The following is a 12,379-nucleotide window of genomic DNA, read 5'->3' as shown; positions in this document are numbered from 1 at the left end:
TTGATCTCAAGGCCCAAAGAGCCCTTCCTCAACATTTTTTTTTTATCCCCCTTCCCCTGCCATACCCCCAAGTCAAAGGCAAAAAAGGAGACACTCTGAGCAAAGCTAAGGTTGGTGTGGGGGGGGGGGCAAGAAAACCCTTTTTGTTGTTGTCAGTCTTTCCAGGGAGAGTTCAGAACCAGTGACTCACAGTTCTCTGTCCTGGGGGCAATTGATTTGCTACTTTGAGGGGGTGTAAGAGGAGGCAGCAAGAAAGCAGATTCCCCCCATAACACAGCTCTGCTGGGGACCCCCCAAAACCATTCTCCTATCTTCCTTTGAAAAGACTCCAGCTGCCCCTCCTGGGCTCCCTGCTTCCCCTGGGCACATGCTGATGCCCTTGAGCAGGCTGCTCGGGTGGTGGTGGTGCTTCTGTTGTTGCTGTGCCTGGTACCGCTGTGGATCGTGTGCCCCGGCTCCCCAGATGTTGCGCCACCAGGGTCTCCTCAAGTGCCGCTGCCGCATGCTCTTCAATGACCTGAAGGTTTTCCTACTGCGGCGCCCCCCTCCAGCGCCCCTGCCCATGCACGGCGACCCCCAGCCCCCCAGTTTGGCAGCCAACAACAACACCCTTCCGGCTCTGGGTGCCGGGGGGTGGGCAGGCTGGAGGGGCCCTCGAGAAGGGGTGGGCAGGGAGACCACTCCTCTGCCACCTCCACCACCTTTGCCACCTTCTTCTGTGGAAGATGACTGGGGTGGCCCAGCCACCGAGCCACCCACCTCGCTGCTCAGCAGTGCCTCCTCAGATGACTTCTGTAAGGGGAAGGCTGAGGATTGCTACTCACTGGGCAGCAGCCTGGACAGTGGCATGAGGACCCCGCTCTGCCGCATCTGCTTCCAGGGGCCGGAACAGGTGAGACCCTTTTTCCCTTTTCCTGCTGCCTTATGGTGTCTCTAGGTCTTGCACATTACTACTCCCCTGCTTGCCCTGGGGAACCATAGTGCTGTCTCTAGTGTGAGGAATATACGTTTTAAGGGCTCCTCAATGATGTTTCTTGTGGTTAAGTTTGCCCAAAAGGTGTCTGGTAGAGCCTGTTTGGTGACTCAGTTGTACCCCAGTTTTTGAATTTTCCTTCCAATGCTAGTGTCTTCAATTCCATCCAAAAATTCCATAAGCATCCACAGAAGAGAAGATTCAGAAGTCAGAAGTGATAAAATGAAGGAACTTGGTGGTACATTCATGCTTGAAGCCAAGATACCTTTTTATCTGATTTGTTGTTACTGACATTTCCCCCATCCCATCTTCAGTCCCAGATTCAAACATCTTCCCTCTTCGGAGGGAAATGTGCAGAGATTGTCTCCTCTTTCCCTATTCTCATAGACTGAAATACAACAAGCCTGACCCTATTTTCTTACTTTGAACTACCCCCTACCATATTACACTAACATCCTCAGCAGTATGTTTTAGTCAGCAAGGAAGAAATGGGGAGAGATTCTAGGTCCAAGAAGACTCTACAGTTTGCTAAGACACTTCTTGGAAGACTTATGTTTTTTTCCCTAGGTTGAAAGCAAATAGGTAAGTGGGTTGAGAGTGAGTTTAAGAGATATGGAGAAGGAAGTAAGGAATCTTGTCATATCTACTCCCCTTCTCAGGCCTGAAGCACATCAACTTAGAATATCCCTTAAACCGTCGCCATCCAGGACAGGGGTTGCCAAGTACAATCATGGACCAGTCTTCCTAAGTTTGAAGGTCCTCCCTTCCCTGTTCATTCAGATTTTCACAGATAGACTCACCCCAGCCCTTTCAGCTCCACTTCCAATCTAGTGTCTGCTAGAGGCTGGAGATAGTATGTGGACATTCCCCAAGAGTCATGAATTATGGCAACACTTCCCACAGAATCCCAAATAGAAAAGTCTCATCTGAAAAATCTGATCTAGTTAGTGATGCTGGAGAAGGAACATTAAATTGCACCTTGGTCAGGGTTCTGTGGCCGCATCAGCTACTTTTTCAGTAGCTTCCCAGAAGTGGAAGGAAGACTTCTGGGTGCTTCCTGAACAAGTGGGAGAGCAGTAGATGCCATGCCGGTGATCCTGAGGGGGTTCTGGCTCTTGCTGAAGGCTTGCTTTGTGAGAGACAGGCTTAGCTGATATTTTCATTCATTTTATCTTTGCTCTGAATGGGCAACATGCTTCAGGGACAGATGATGACCGGGGCCACAGCCTGGGCATTATGAGAGGAGGTGACATAGATCTCAGTGTGCATAAACGTTTCTGAGGGGCTAAGGGCTGGGTTCCTCCTTCTTACGACTAGGCTTACTGAAGTCCCAAATGAAGTCCTGCCCAGAGTTGAGGACTCTTGTTAGGTGAGGCAGTCCAGGGCACCTGCTCAGTGCCTTTTTCCAGACCTTGTCTCCACTTCCATTCATGGGCACAAGGTGGGATGGCTTGGCTGAGAGCAAGAGTGAGGCCTCATTTTGGGATGCTCCTGGTCAGCCTTTTGCCCCAATCAGGAGCCTCATCTTTTCCAAAAGAAAGAATTACTTAGCTTCCAAATTTCTTAAGCTTTTTTTTTCCCATATGGGTTGGCTTAGGTCTGCATGTCACAGGGGCTGCTGGGAGTGTGGCTTCTGGCAGAAACACCCTTGTCTCTAGAAAACAGCAGGACTTGGAGCCTGTTCTGGATGGTATTTCACTGTGTGAACTTCTTCAAATCACTTTATGCCTCTGGGCCCCTTTTCCAACTTCTGTGGTTTAGAGGCACCTTTTTCTGTCCTCCTTTTTTTCCTTATAAGTGTGTTGGGAGGATTCAGTAGATAATGAGCCTGAAAACATCTTGAAAGGGATTAAAATATAATGGCAGGTATTTTGATCATGAAAAAGCAGTACTTTGTTGAAAAGAGGAAGAAAAGGATCAGTAGGAATATTGTGAAATACCCACACGTGATATGGGGTCTGGGCAGAGGTTAGGAGCTTTTATTTCTTGTTCATTATTTTTATGGTGTTTCATAAATAAAGCACTGAATAAAAAAGCTAACACCAATAAAGGAATGGGCTCTATTATTATGTGGAAGGAATAGGGGCATCGTGTTGGCATTAAGACTGGATTAAGTCAAGCACTTCCTGCATATGATGATTCTATTTGGGGGTTTGTATTATTCATGCAGGAGCCAGGAGATTTTAATGAGATTGTGCTATAGTAGTGATAAGAGAAGCATGTGTTGGATATGAACATATTTTTCCCTCTTTTTACTCAATTTTCTTCACAGGATTTCAGTGAGGAAGGGCGACAAAGGGGAGATGGGGAAACCCTCTAGAGTAGGAAGAGACAGAGAGACAGAAAGACAGAAAGTGAAGAGCTGAGATATCAGTATCCTATTTTCTGTTCAGGGAGCCAGCTGTCCAGCAATCCTGCACATGTGGCTCTGAAGGGAGAGCAGTCTGCAATCTCAGCAGCTGAATGTCTTGGTCTTTTCTTTGCCCAAACAAAGGAATCAAACAGCTCCCTAGTCATTTGCCTGCTGCTCCAGGGGCTAAAAGACTGCCCCAAATGAAGATCTGATCTCTTCCTGACAAGGGCTTCTATGTGGTAAGGGGCCACTGGAGGGTCCAACTAGTTCCAGGTTTGCACGTCTGTAATGGTCTTTACATTCATTCATTCATGCATGCATTTACTTTTAAAATGTTTTCTGGGCACCTACAGTGTGCCAGATGCTGTTCCAGGCACTGAGTATCCAGGAGTGAACAAAACGGGCAAGACCTCTGCTGTCCTGAAGCTGACATTTCTAGTAGAGATGCAGAAACAGACCAGTCAACTAGTAGATAAATAAAGTGATTTCAGATGGTATTGAGGACCATGATGAAAGTCAAACAGGATAATGAGTTAGACAAGAATGAAAGGGAGGTTTTGGGAAAGATGCAACTACATTAGAAAAAGTGATCAGGGACAGCCTTCCCAAGAATGTGCCATCTGAGCTGTCCCCTACGTGATGAGAAGGACCCCATGATACATTGGCCTGGGGGAAAAGCATTCCAGGTGGAGGAAATAGCAGGTTCAAAGACCTAAGTGTGAACAAGCTTAGCATGTTTGAGAAACAGAAGAGAAAACAGGAGAAGGCAGATGGATGGTGTGTGAATAAATGCTTGGAGAGCCAACTTGGCTCCATGCTGGAAAGCTGACTGAGTAGCCACTCCCCTCCTCTCAGCCATTCATCCAGGTTGGACAGGGGTCAAGGATCCATGGAAGTGTGGGACAAGAGCCCAGTTGGCAGCTCTTGACCCTCTATTTCTGGCTGAAGCTGCACTGGTTCACTTCAATGGACCATAGTGGGTAAGCTGAGGTCTCTGAAACCAGATGGCCCCAGTTCGAGGCCTGGACAAGTAGCATGCCCCTCCGTGCTTCAGGTTCTTCCTTTGTAAGACAGGGATAATAATGATAGACCCCAACTGATGGTCATTCTGAGCAACAGATCAGTCAACACAGTTAGAGCCATGCTGTCACAGTGTTTTGCTGTTATTATCTCAGAGGGCAAGACAGTGCTCCCTCTGCCTCATTTAAAAGGAACAGTGGGCCCCAGCTCCCAGTCTAGTCCCTGGAAGGACTGCTGTGATTGTGGTCTGGTGGTGGTAGTAGATTGCTTCTTGTGCACTCACAATCCTCTAGGCGCAGAGTGCGGCTCCTCTGTTTCCATCATCAAAGGGCTTTATTAAGTAAGTGCCTCCCTAGGCCTGCTGCTCTGCTGAGCAGAGTCTGGAGACACAGGGCTGATGTGGCCCTGCCCTCTGGGAGTTTCACAATCTAACCCAGACATCAGAGAGACTGATAGAGATCAAGAACTCACAAACAGTGGGTCGCAGGTGAATTATAGTAATATTGGATACAAGAAAGAGATGTGTGCTTAAAAGCAGCTAGTGTGTGGGGTGCCTTTTCAGAGAGACAAGTGGGGGGAATGTGCTACCTTTTCCCCAATTAGTCAGAGAAGGCTTCTCTGTTGCTGCTGAAGACCAAGTGAGAAGCAATGGATGTAGGCTGAGTTTAGACAGCTGGAAGCAGAAGAGCTGTGAGACACATGGACACCTCGACAAAGAGGTGAAACCATCTCCTAGGCAGGGTCAGCTGTGGAGCACCTAGAGATGGGTTCAAGAATGAAATCCACCATGGCAGTGGTGGTGGTGGTGGGGCACCTGTTTTGGACCAAATGGAAAAGAGGAAATGAATTTGGAAGAGATGAACAGGCTTGGTTTACCTCCCTTATTCTTCCTGGTGTTTGCTTCCATGGAGCTCCACGTTCAGAAGGGGCAAGAGTAGTGTGAAATATTTTAGTCAGTGTTTTGGGTCCTGGGAGAGTAAGAGAAGAGCTTTGCAGTGCTCGGGAAAACCTGGAGATCCCAAGATGCAATCAGAACCCTGGGAATGGAGATCAAGTAGAGCATTTTAGGAGAGACCCATACAGTGTATTATTTTTCTTAGCACTATGGTTCAATTTTACATTTGTGTGTGTGTGTGTATGATCATTTAATTAATATCAGTCTCCACGAAGAATGGACCCATCTCTAACATTTATGGACTCTAGAACAAAAGTATAGATAGAGGCTCACATACCATAAGCCAGAATACCTAAAAGTAATAAATCCAGATAACTGTTAAATAAAATGAATTTTATCCTCCTATCCTGGCAAATAAAATGTCAAAACAACCTGGAAGACAGGTTTGAATTTAGAATTATTGGATTCCTTAGAATTCTGTGCTAGCCATATGGGGGGTATCCAGCCCTTAGTCTACAAGCCACTTTGATTTTCTTTCCACTGCTGGCTACATCTGGCAGCAGGATGAGCCTTTGTCACACACACACGTGGACATTCCAGCTGGCTTGCTCAAGCTCTGTCCATACAACCCCTAAACAGCTGTCCCTTGCCCCTCTTCCTTTGAGCCCAAGGAAGAGAAACCTTGAATGTTCTGAGAGCAGGCTCATGTCTCAATACACAGGAATTCTGGGGTCCCAGGTAATCAGAACATGTTCTAGAAGAGAGGCATAGCTCCTAGACCTCACAGATTTCCTATGGGAAGGGTACAGGTGAAGAAGGGCCAGAGTGGAGCCTTCTGCAGCAAGGGACCCTCTTGTCTGGGTCTAAGGAAGGTATGCAAAGGGGTTATAAGATCCCTAGAAGCAGCAACTTATGTGTGTTTGCTCATCATTGGGTCATCAGCTCCCAGTCTGGTGCCTGGCACCTGTTTCATACTCTGTAAGTTTTTGTTGAATGAATGATCCTCTAGAGCTCATCCAGTGGACAGCTCCACAGGTAGGGGGCTGGGGAGAAGAGACTATAAGGAAGAAAAACACTTGCCGGCATCAACTGCTGAAAATGTGCTGTGCAGAAGGGGCAGACCTGTTCTGTGGGATCACAAAGGGCAGTACTTTGGCCAACTTTGGTTTTGATAGTAGAAAGAAATTTCTATCAAAGCTGTCCCAAGATAGTATAGTCTGCCTTAGAAAGGGGGCTCAAACGGGTGACTGGAGCTAATGACTCTCAAGATCCTTTCTGAGCTTGAAAGTTGGGGTTCATTACAAGGAGATTGCTTGAGGGTCCAGAGACATTTTTAATCTAAGTGTAAAGAGATGAACTTGCATCCCTTTTCAATTCAAGGGGTCATCTCATCCCAGTATCTAATCTTAGTGTGTGCAATAGATGGCATGTACAAATGTGTCTTCAGCAGAAATCACAAAGAATAATCTCTGTCCTGTGTTCACAGAAATCCTAAGTTGTTCGCAATCATCAATTTACACCGGGCACATACTAAAGTAGGAAAGCAGCATGTCATGAACAATAAGCAACAGATACTATTGTGGACCTAAGGATGCAGAACGTCCCAGAAAAGGGGAAGCCCAGTTACCCCCCCACCCAGAGTCATGAGCAGGTGTTGTCATGTTCCCCTCTTGGGTTTTCCACTGTGGTTTTTCCATTTCTACTTTGGTCAGTCCTGGTCCTGTTTAAACGGAAAGCTGCAAGGACCCTGTGCTCTCATTCTTTATTGGGAAGTGATGTAAGGATGTTCAACCTCCACCATCAGGTCCTTGGCTACTTTCCAGATTTAGCCATCTATTTTTTACACACACATACATGCACACACATGCACAGGAATAAAGCATCAAGTGCACCTGTCTCACTTTGACAGAATTAAGGATTGGAGGAAGAGAGGCACCTTCTGTCTTGACAGTTGTGGAGTGATTCTCACCTTGATTGTCTGTAGATCCTCTACACAGTGTTCACTTTGGAGTCATCCTTCCTCACTTGTCAGCCTGCGTCTGGTTGTGGTGGGCTGGCTAATTTATTGGGTGTGGCTTCTAGCTGAACCCCCCACATAGAGAAGTACTTAATAAAGCTGGTAGGGCAGGAGTAAAATACGGATTTCTAAAGAGCCTGGGAGGAGAAAGGCCAGATACTAGGATTCTCTCTCTCCTCCCCTCCACCACCGCTCTCCTCTTTTCCAGCTGGTGTGTTGGAGAAGCCCAGCTGTGGCCTGTAAGTTGGGGGAGGGGGAGCAGGTTGAGGGGGGAGGGGCTACTCGAAGGAGTGTGGGAATGAGCGAGCTGCTTCTTGTTTGCTGGGAAGGAAGCCAAGTTGGAAGTGAGCCCGGATGTAAAGGAGCTGGCAAGTGAATACTGTGTGGCCTGAGCTGCACACCATCTCCCTACCGAGATGTATCATATGTAAGATAGAGTCTATGCGTGCGTATTGCATAGAGTACACATTTGATACCTCCCTCTGCGTATGTTAAAAGTAAAAATGGGGTGCACGTGGGACTGACTGCCTCATAACAAAATAGGCAAAATTGATTTAGTTCCAATTTGAGTTCTAGGTAAATGTAAACTATCAGCAAAAAAGAGGATCCACAAATAGAGGCTCTGTCGAACTCCATGATTCAAGCCCCAGTCTTGGGTCTAGTTCGTTGCCCGTGTGAGGATTTCTTCAGGGGTCCTGTTCAGAGATGTTGAGGTGGACAGATCAAATTAGTTTCCTTCTTTATGGAAAGGTCACTTTGGATGTGGTTGAAGTCAATCAACATCAATTTCTCCAAAAGAAGCCTCTTGAAGCCACCCTAGTGGCTAGCATATGACTCTGCATACAGTAGGGGCTCAAAATTTGTTGATCCCTTGGTCTCCTTCTTGGCACATGTTCATTCCAGACTAATAGTGCTATCTGTGGTCCCTGGTAGATGGTATATTTGGTACACATGGTAGATGGTGTATTTGTGTGTGTGTGTGTGTGTACATGTGCACATATGTGTATGTGTCAGTATACAAATTAAAATGCCAAGCAAGAGGGATATGGATGCTCCCTTGAGACCCCCCCTCCGCCCCATCCAACCTCCTTTTCAGATTCTATCATAACAAATAGTGATGATTCTTATCCTAGCAATCATAGTGATTGTTGTCCTGGCTTGAGTCCACTTGGCCAGGAGCAGACCTGTTCTTGTTCTCTTGCTGAATGATGGGAGGAACACAGGCTTTGAAGTCAGAAAGACATGAATTTAAATCCCAATTTGGGCCCTTCCCAGCTGGGTGACCTTGGGCAAGTTACTTAATCTCCCTAGACCTTGATTTCATTGTCTACAAAACAAGAATAAAATATTCAGCTTGAACACTTACCATAAGTGGTGGACATGCTGTATTAAAGTTCTAGGCACACAGCAAGCTGTTCATTAAATGGGAGTGATAATTACCCCCATTCTGTCAGTGTGACTCAGAGACCTGGAGTAGGGTTCCCAGATCATGCTGCTGCCTTTCCTACTACTCTCTGTTACTACAGCCTTAAAAAATCAGGTGCTCTAAGTAAGGCTGTGCTGTGACCACAGTAAACCCCAGCTGTTTTTGTGCCTGACATCAGAGGTGCGCATTCAGATCCAGTGTGTCTGTTTAGCTGACTTTCTGCCTCTGTATTGCCTGATTCAGTTCAACCTCCCTGCTCTCCTGCCCAGGTCTCTCACCCCCAACATAGTTGTCTTTATGTATCTCCATCACCGCTATGTTCCTGACAGATCTTTATTAAGCAGCACTCTCTTCTTGGCAGGAACTGTGCAGAAAGACACTTTCCTAGATTCTGAGTCCCTAGAGGCCAGGAGCAGGCTATGCACACAGAGGAGCACATAGGGGAAGGGGCAGAAGAAATGATTGCCCAACGTGTGACAGCAAGGTGTTTGCATTCAGGGTCATCCCTAGACTAGTGTTTCTTTTTTTTTTTTTTTAAGATTTTATTTATTTTTTTTTTATATGACAGAGAGACACAGCGAGAGAGGGAAGACAAGCAGGGGGAGCGGGAGAAGGAGAAGCAGGCTTCCTGCGGAGCAGGGAGCCCGACGCGGGGCTCGATCCCAGGACCCTGGGATCATGACCTGAGCCGAAGGCAGACGCGTAACGACTGAGCCACCCAGGCGCCCCTAGACTAGTGTTTCTTGAAAGCCTGGGATGAGATGGGTACCGCAGACAGACACCGTGTTAAATAATGTTGATCATCAAGTGAGGAACGCTGTTCTCTTTTCAGTTTGTTCTCATGCCTTATGATTATGTCTAGGGGAAAATCTCACTGGAGTGATAATATGTCTTTAACACCTTTTTAACACTTGTCAATTTCCTTTGTAAACAAAGAGAAGGCATCAGGCTCAGAGTCTTTGGACATCCAGTAATATCTAGCTATAATTTGTTAGTCTTGTTTTATTTGCAGTTGTATGTATCTATTCTTTTATTAATAGATTATTTTTTAAAGCAGGTTTAGGTTTGAAGCAAAACTGGACTGAAAGTACAGAGTTCTCATATACTCACTTGTCGCCAACCCTCCACCCCAACCTCATCCTGCACCAGAGTAGTGATTTGTTACAATGGATGAACCAACACTGACACATCATTATCACCCAAAGTCCATAGTTTACATTGGGGTTCATTCTTGGTGTTATATGTTTGAAGGGTTTTGACAAATGGATAATGGCATGTGTCTACCATATATGGTATTATTATTGTTTCATGGCTTAAAAAGTTCCCTGTGCTCCACCATTTATCCTTTTGCCCCCACCCCCTAACTCCTGGCGATATAGCCTGGCCTCTGCCAGAATGTCATACAGTTGAAATCATGCAGTATGTAGCCTTTTCAGACTAGCTTCTTTCACTGGTAATATGCACTTACAGTTCCTCTGTGTCTTTCTGTACCTCGATAGCGCATTTCTTTTTAGCACTGAATAATATTCTATCATATAGACACAGCTTGTCTATTCCTACTTTGGTAAACGACATCAGTTTTTTATTCATGGTAGTGACAAAAGTCTCCTTTAGAAATACATTTATTGAAGTAAAAATGTAAGACATTTCAAGAAAAATGTTAAGTATCAAGTAAATAATAGTATAGATAGTACATGCATACCTTGAAAGTGTACGTGACTGAAGTTTGGGTGACATTGACCTGAGCCGCATACTTTATAATAGTGCTGAAATGTTTGTGGATACCAAGAAGTGCCTCCGGGGGGGGGGAATGCTGAGTCCCAGGCCATGGCCCCGGGGTAGTGCCCTGAAATCTGCATTTTCAACCACTGGCTTTGACAGTTCTAATGCAGGTGATTCAGGAAGACTGTGTTATTAGGCAACAGTTTGGAGAGGCAACCAAAGTGGGGAAGAAGAGATGCCTCCCCCAGACCTGAGGACATACAAGCAACAGGCGGGTGGGCACTGGAGGTGGAGAGAAGACACAGGACCATGTGACTAAGAAGGAAGTAACATGTGTCACTCAGGGGAGAGACAGGAAGTGATACCTCTTGCATCTCTCTCTTTCCCTGCCTCAGTGATCTGAGAGCTATAAGTTTCAAACAGGATAGCTGCAAGATGGAAAAAGCTAACCAACACAGGGCTGTAACACGAGGGAGATGCAAACTTTGATTATATTAAGATGCTGAGACTTGGAGGTTTGTCTGTTGCCCAGCTAATGTTAATTTCCCCGGCTAATACAACCATTATTTCTCACTCCTGAATTATGTTCAGAGAGTATTCTTGAGCAAAGTCAAATCAGGGGCCTCACTGGGGAAGCCCCAGAGTTCCAAGGCAAGCAACAGAAAGTACACAGCTTGCTGTCCCATAGCTCACTGAGTACCCACAATGACATGCATCAGCTCACAAATGACACATTGCTTTTACCTACAGCTCATTGGCTGAATCTAGAATGGCTCTACCTAATAGCAGTAGGGATGGAGAGTGTCATCCTCCTGGGTGCCTGGAAAGAGAGGAAACTCAGGTATGGTGAGCTCTAGACGTCTCTCCCTCAACAGTATTAGTACCTCTCTCTTAGGGTTGTGAGAAAGGTAAATGAGAGAACACATATTGAGCATGTAGAAACTGCTTGACCCACAGTGAGCACTCAGTAAATACCAGTGGTTTTGTTACTATCTCCTCAGTTATAAAAGGAGGAGGTTGTCCTCAGAAATATCCAAGCCCCTTCTAGTTCTGGTATCCTCTTCATGCCATATCATGTGGAGGAGCAGCACCTGGGGCCGGCATACCAACTCCCTCCACCAACAGCAGTCTCCCTAGAAGAATGAACTTAGAACTGGACCTTAAAGACCAAATCAAGGAAAGAATATGGAAAATAGGACAATGAAGACTGTTCCAGGCATAAGAACAACGGAAGCAAAGAATCAAAGATGCTTTTGCAGAAAGTTAGCACAGTGGATAAGAACATGGGTCCTACATAGCCAAGCAGAACTGCCTTCAAATCCCAGTGTTGCTGTGTAGTAGTGGTATGATATTGGGAAAATCATTTACAGACCCAGAATCTTCATTTTTCTCTACTATAGAATGGGAATGATAATAATAGTATCTGTCTCAGAGGTTGCTGTGAGGTTCAAATGATAGAACACATGCAAAACTCTTGGCATAGTGTGGAATGCAAACATAAGGATAAATTTGCAGATGTCCAATAAACATTAGCTCTTAATGTTGTTATCTGACCTTACTCACTTCTTCAAATTTTCTTTGAGAATTTCTGCCTTGGTGTGTGTGTGACTGTGACTGCTGATCTCAGGAGGCGCTGCCAAGACATCATCAGGTTAGATGAAACTAAATATACCCAAGCACTGCTGGTAGACTAAGTGAAAATTATCACACAGATATACATACTTTTTTTTTTAATGTGTATGAAAGCCACTGTGATGAACAAAATCAAAAGCATCCCTCACTTTAGTGTAGCATCTTGTCAGTAAGTATATTCTCAATCAACAAATACTCAAAGTACTAGTCAAGTCACTTGAGTGTTTGTGAAAGTGACACATTAAAAGGGAGCTAAATCAAGGGACATTCTACAGAACAACTAGCCAGTACCTTCCAAAAGTGTCAAGGCCACAGAAAATGAAGAACAATGAGGGAAATGT

At 45.6% G+C, this 12,379-nt stretch overlaps 1 protein-coding gene across 1 annotated transcript in view; it reads left to right on the top strand.

Annotated features, from left to right (window-relative positions):
- The first annotated feature begins 367 nt into the window (after positions 1-367).
- MARCHF4 (membrane associated ring-CH-type finger 4) overlaps positions 368-12,379 on the top strand; it is a 105,509-nt gene continuing 93,497 nt past the window's right edge. The window contains exon 1 of the mRNA XM_044913398.1: positions 368-892. Coding sequence (XP_044769333.1) covers positions 368-892 — 525 coding nt within the window. The remainder of the gene's footprint in view (positions 893-12,379) is intronic.

Source organism: Neomonachus schauinslandi, chromosome 3 (genome assembly GCF_002201575.2).
Source record: "Neomonachus schauinslandi chromosome 3, ASM220157v2, whole genome shotgun sequence".
NCBI classification, from domain to species: domain Eukaryota; kingdom Metazoa; phylum Chordata; class Mammalia; order Carnivora; family Phocidae; genus Neomonachus; species Neomonachus schauinslandi.
The sequence above is the reverse complement of the archived record's forward strand: the minus strand, read 5'-3'. Positions and strand labels throughout refer to the sequence as shown.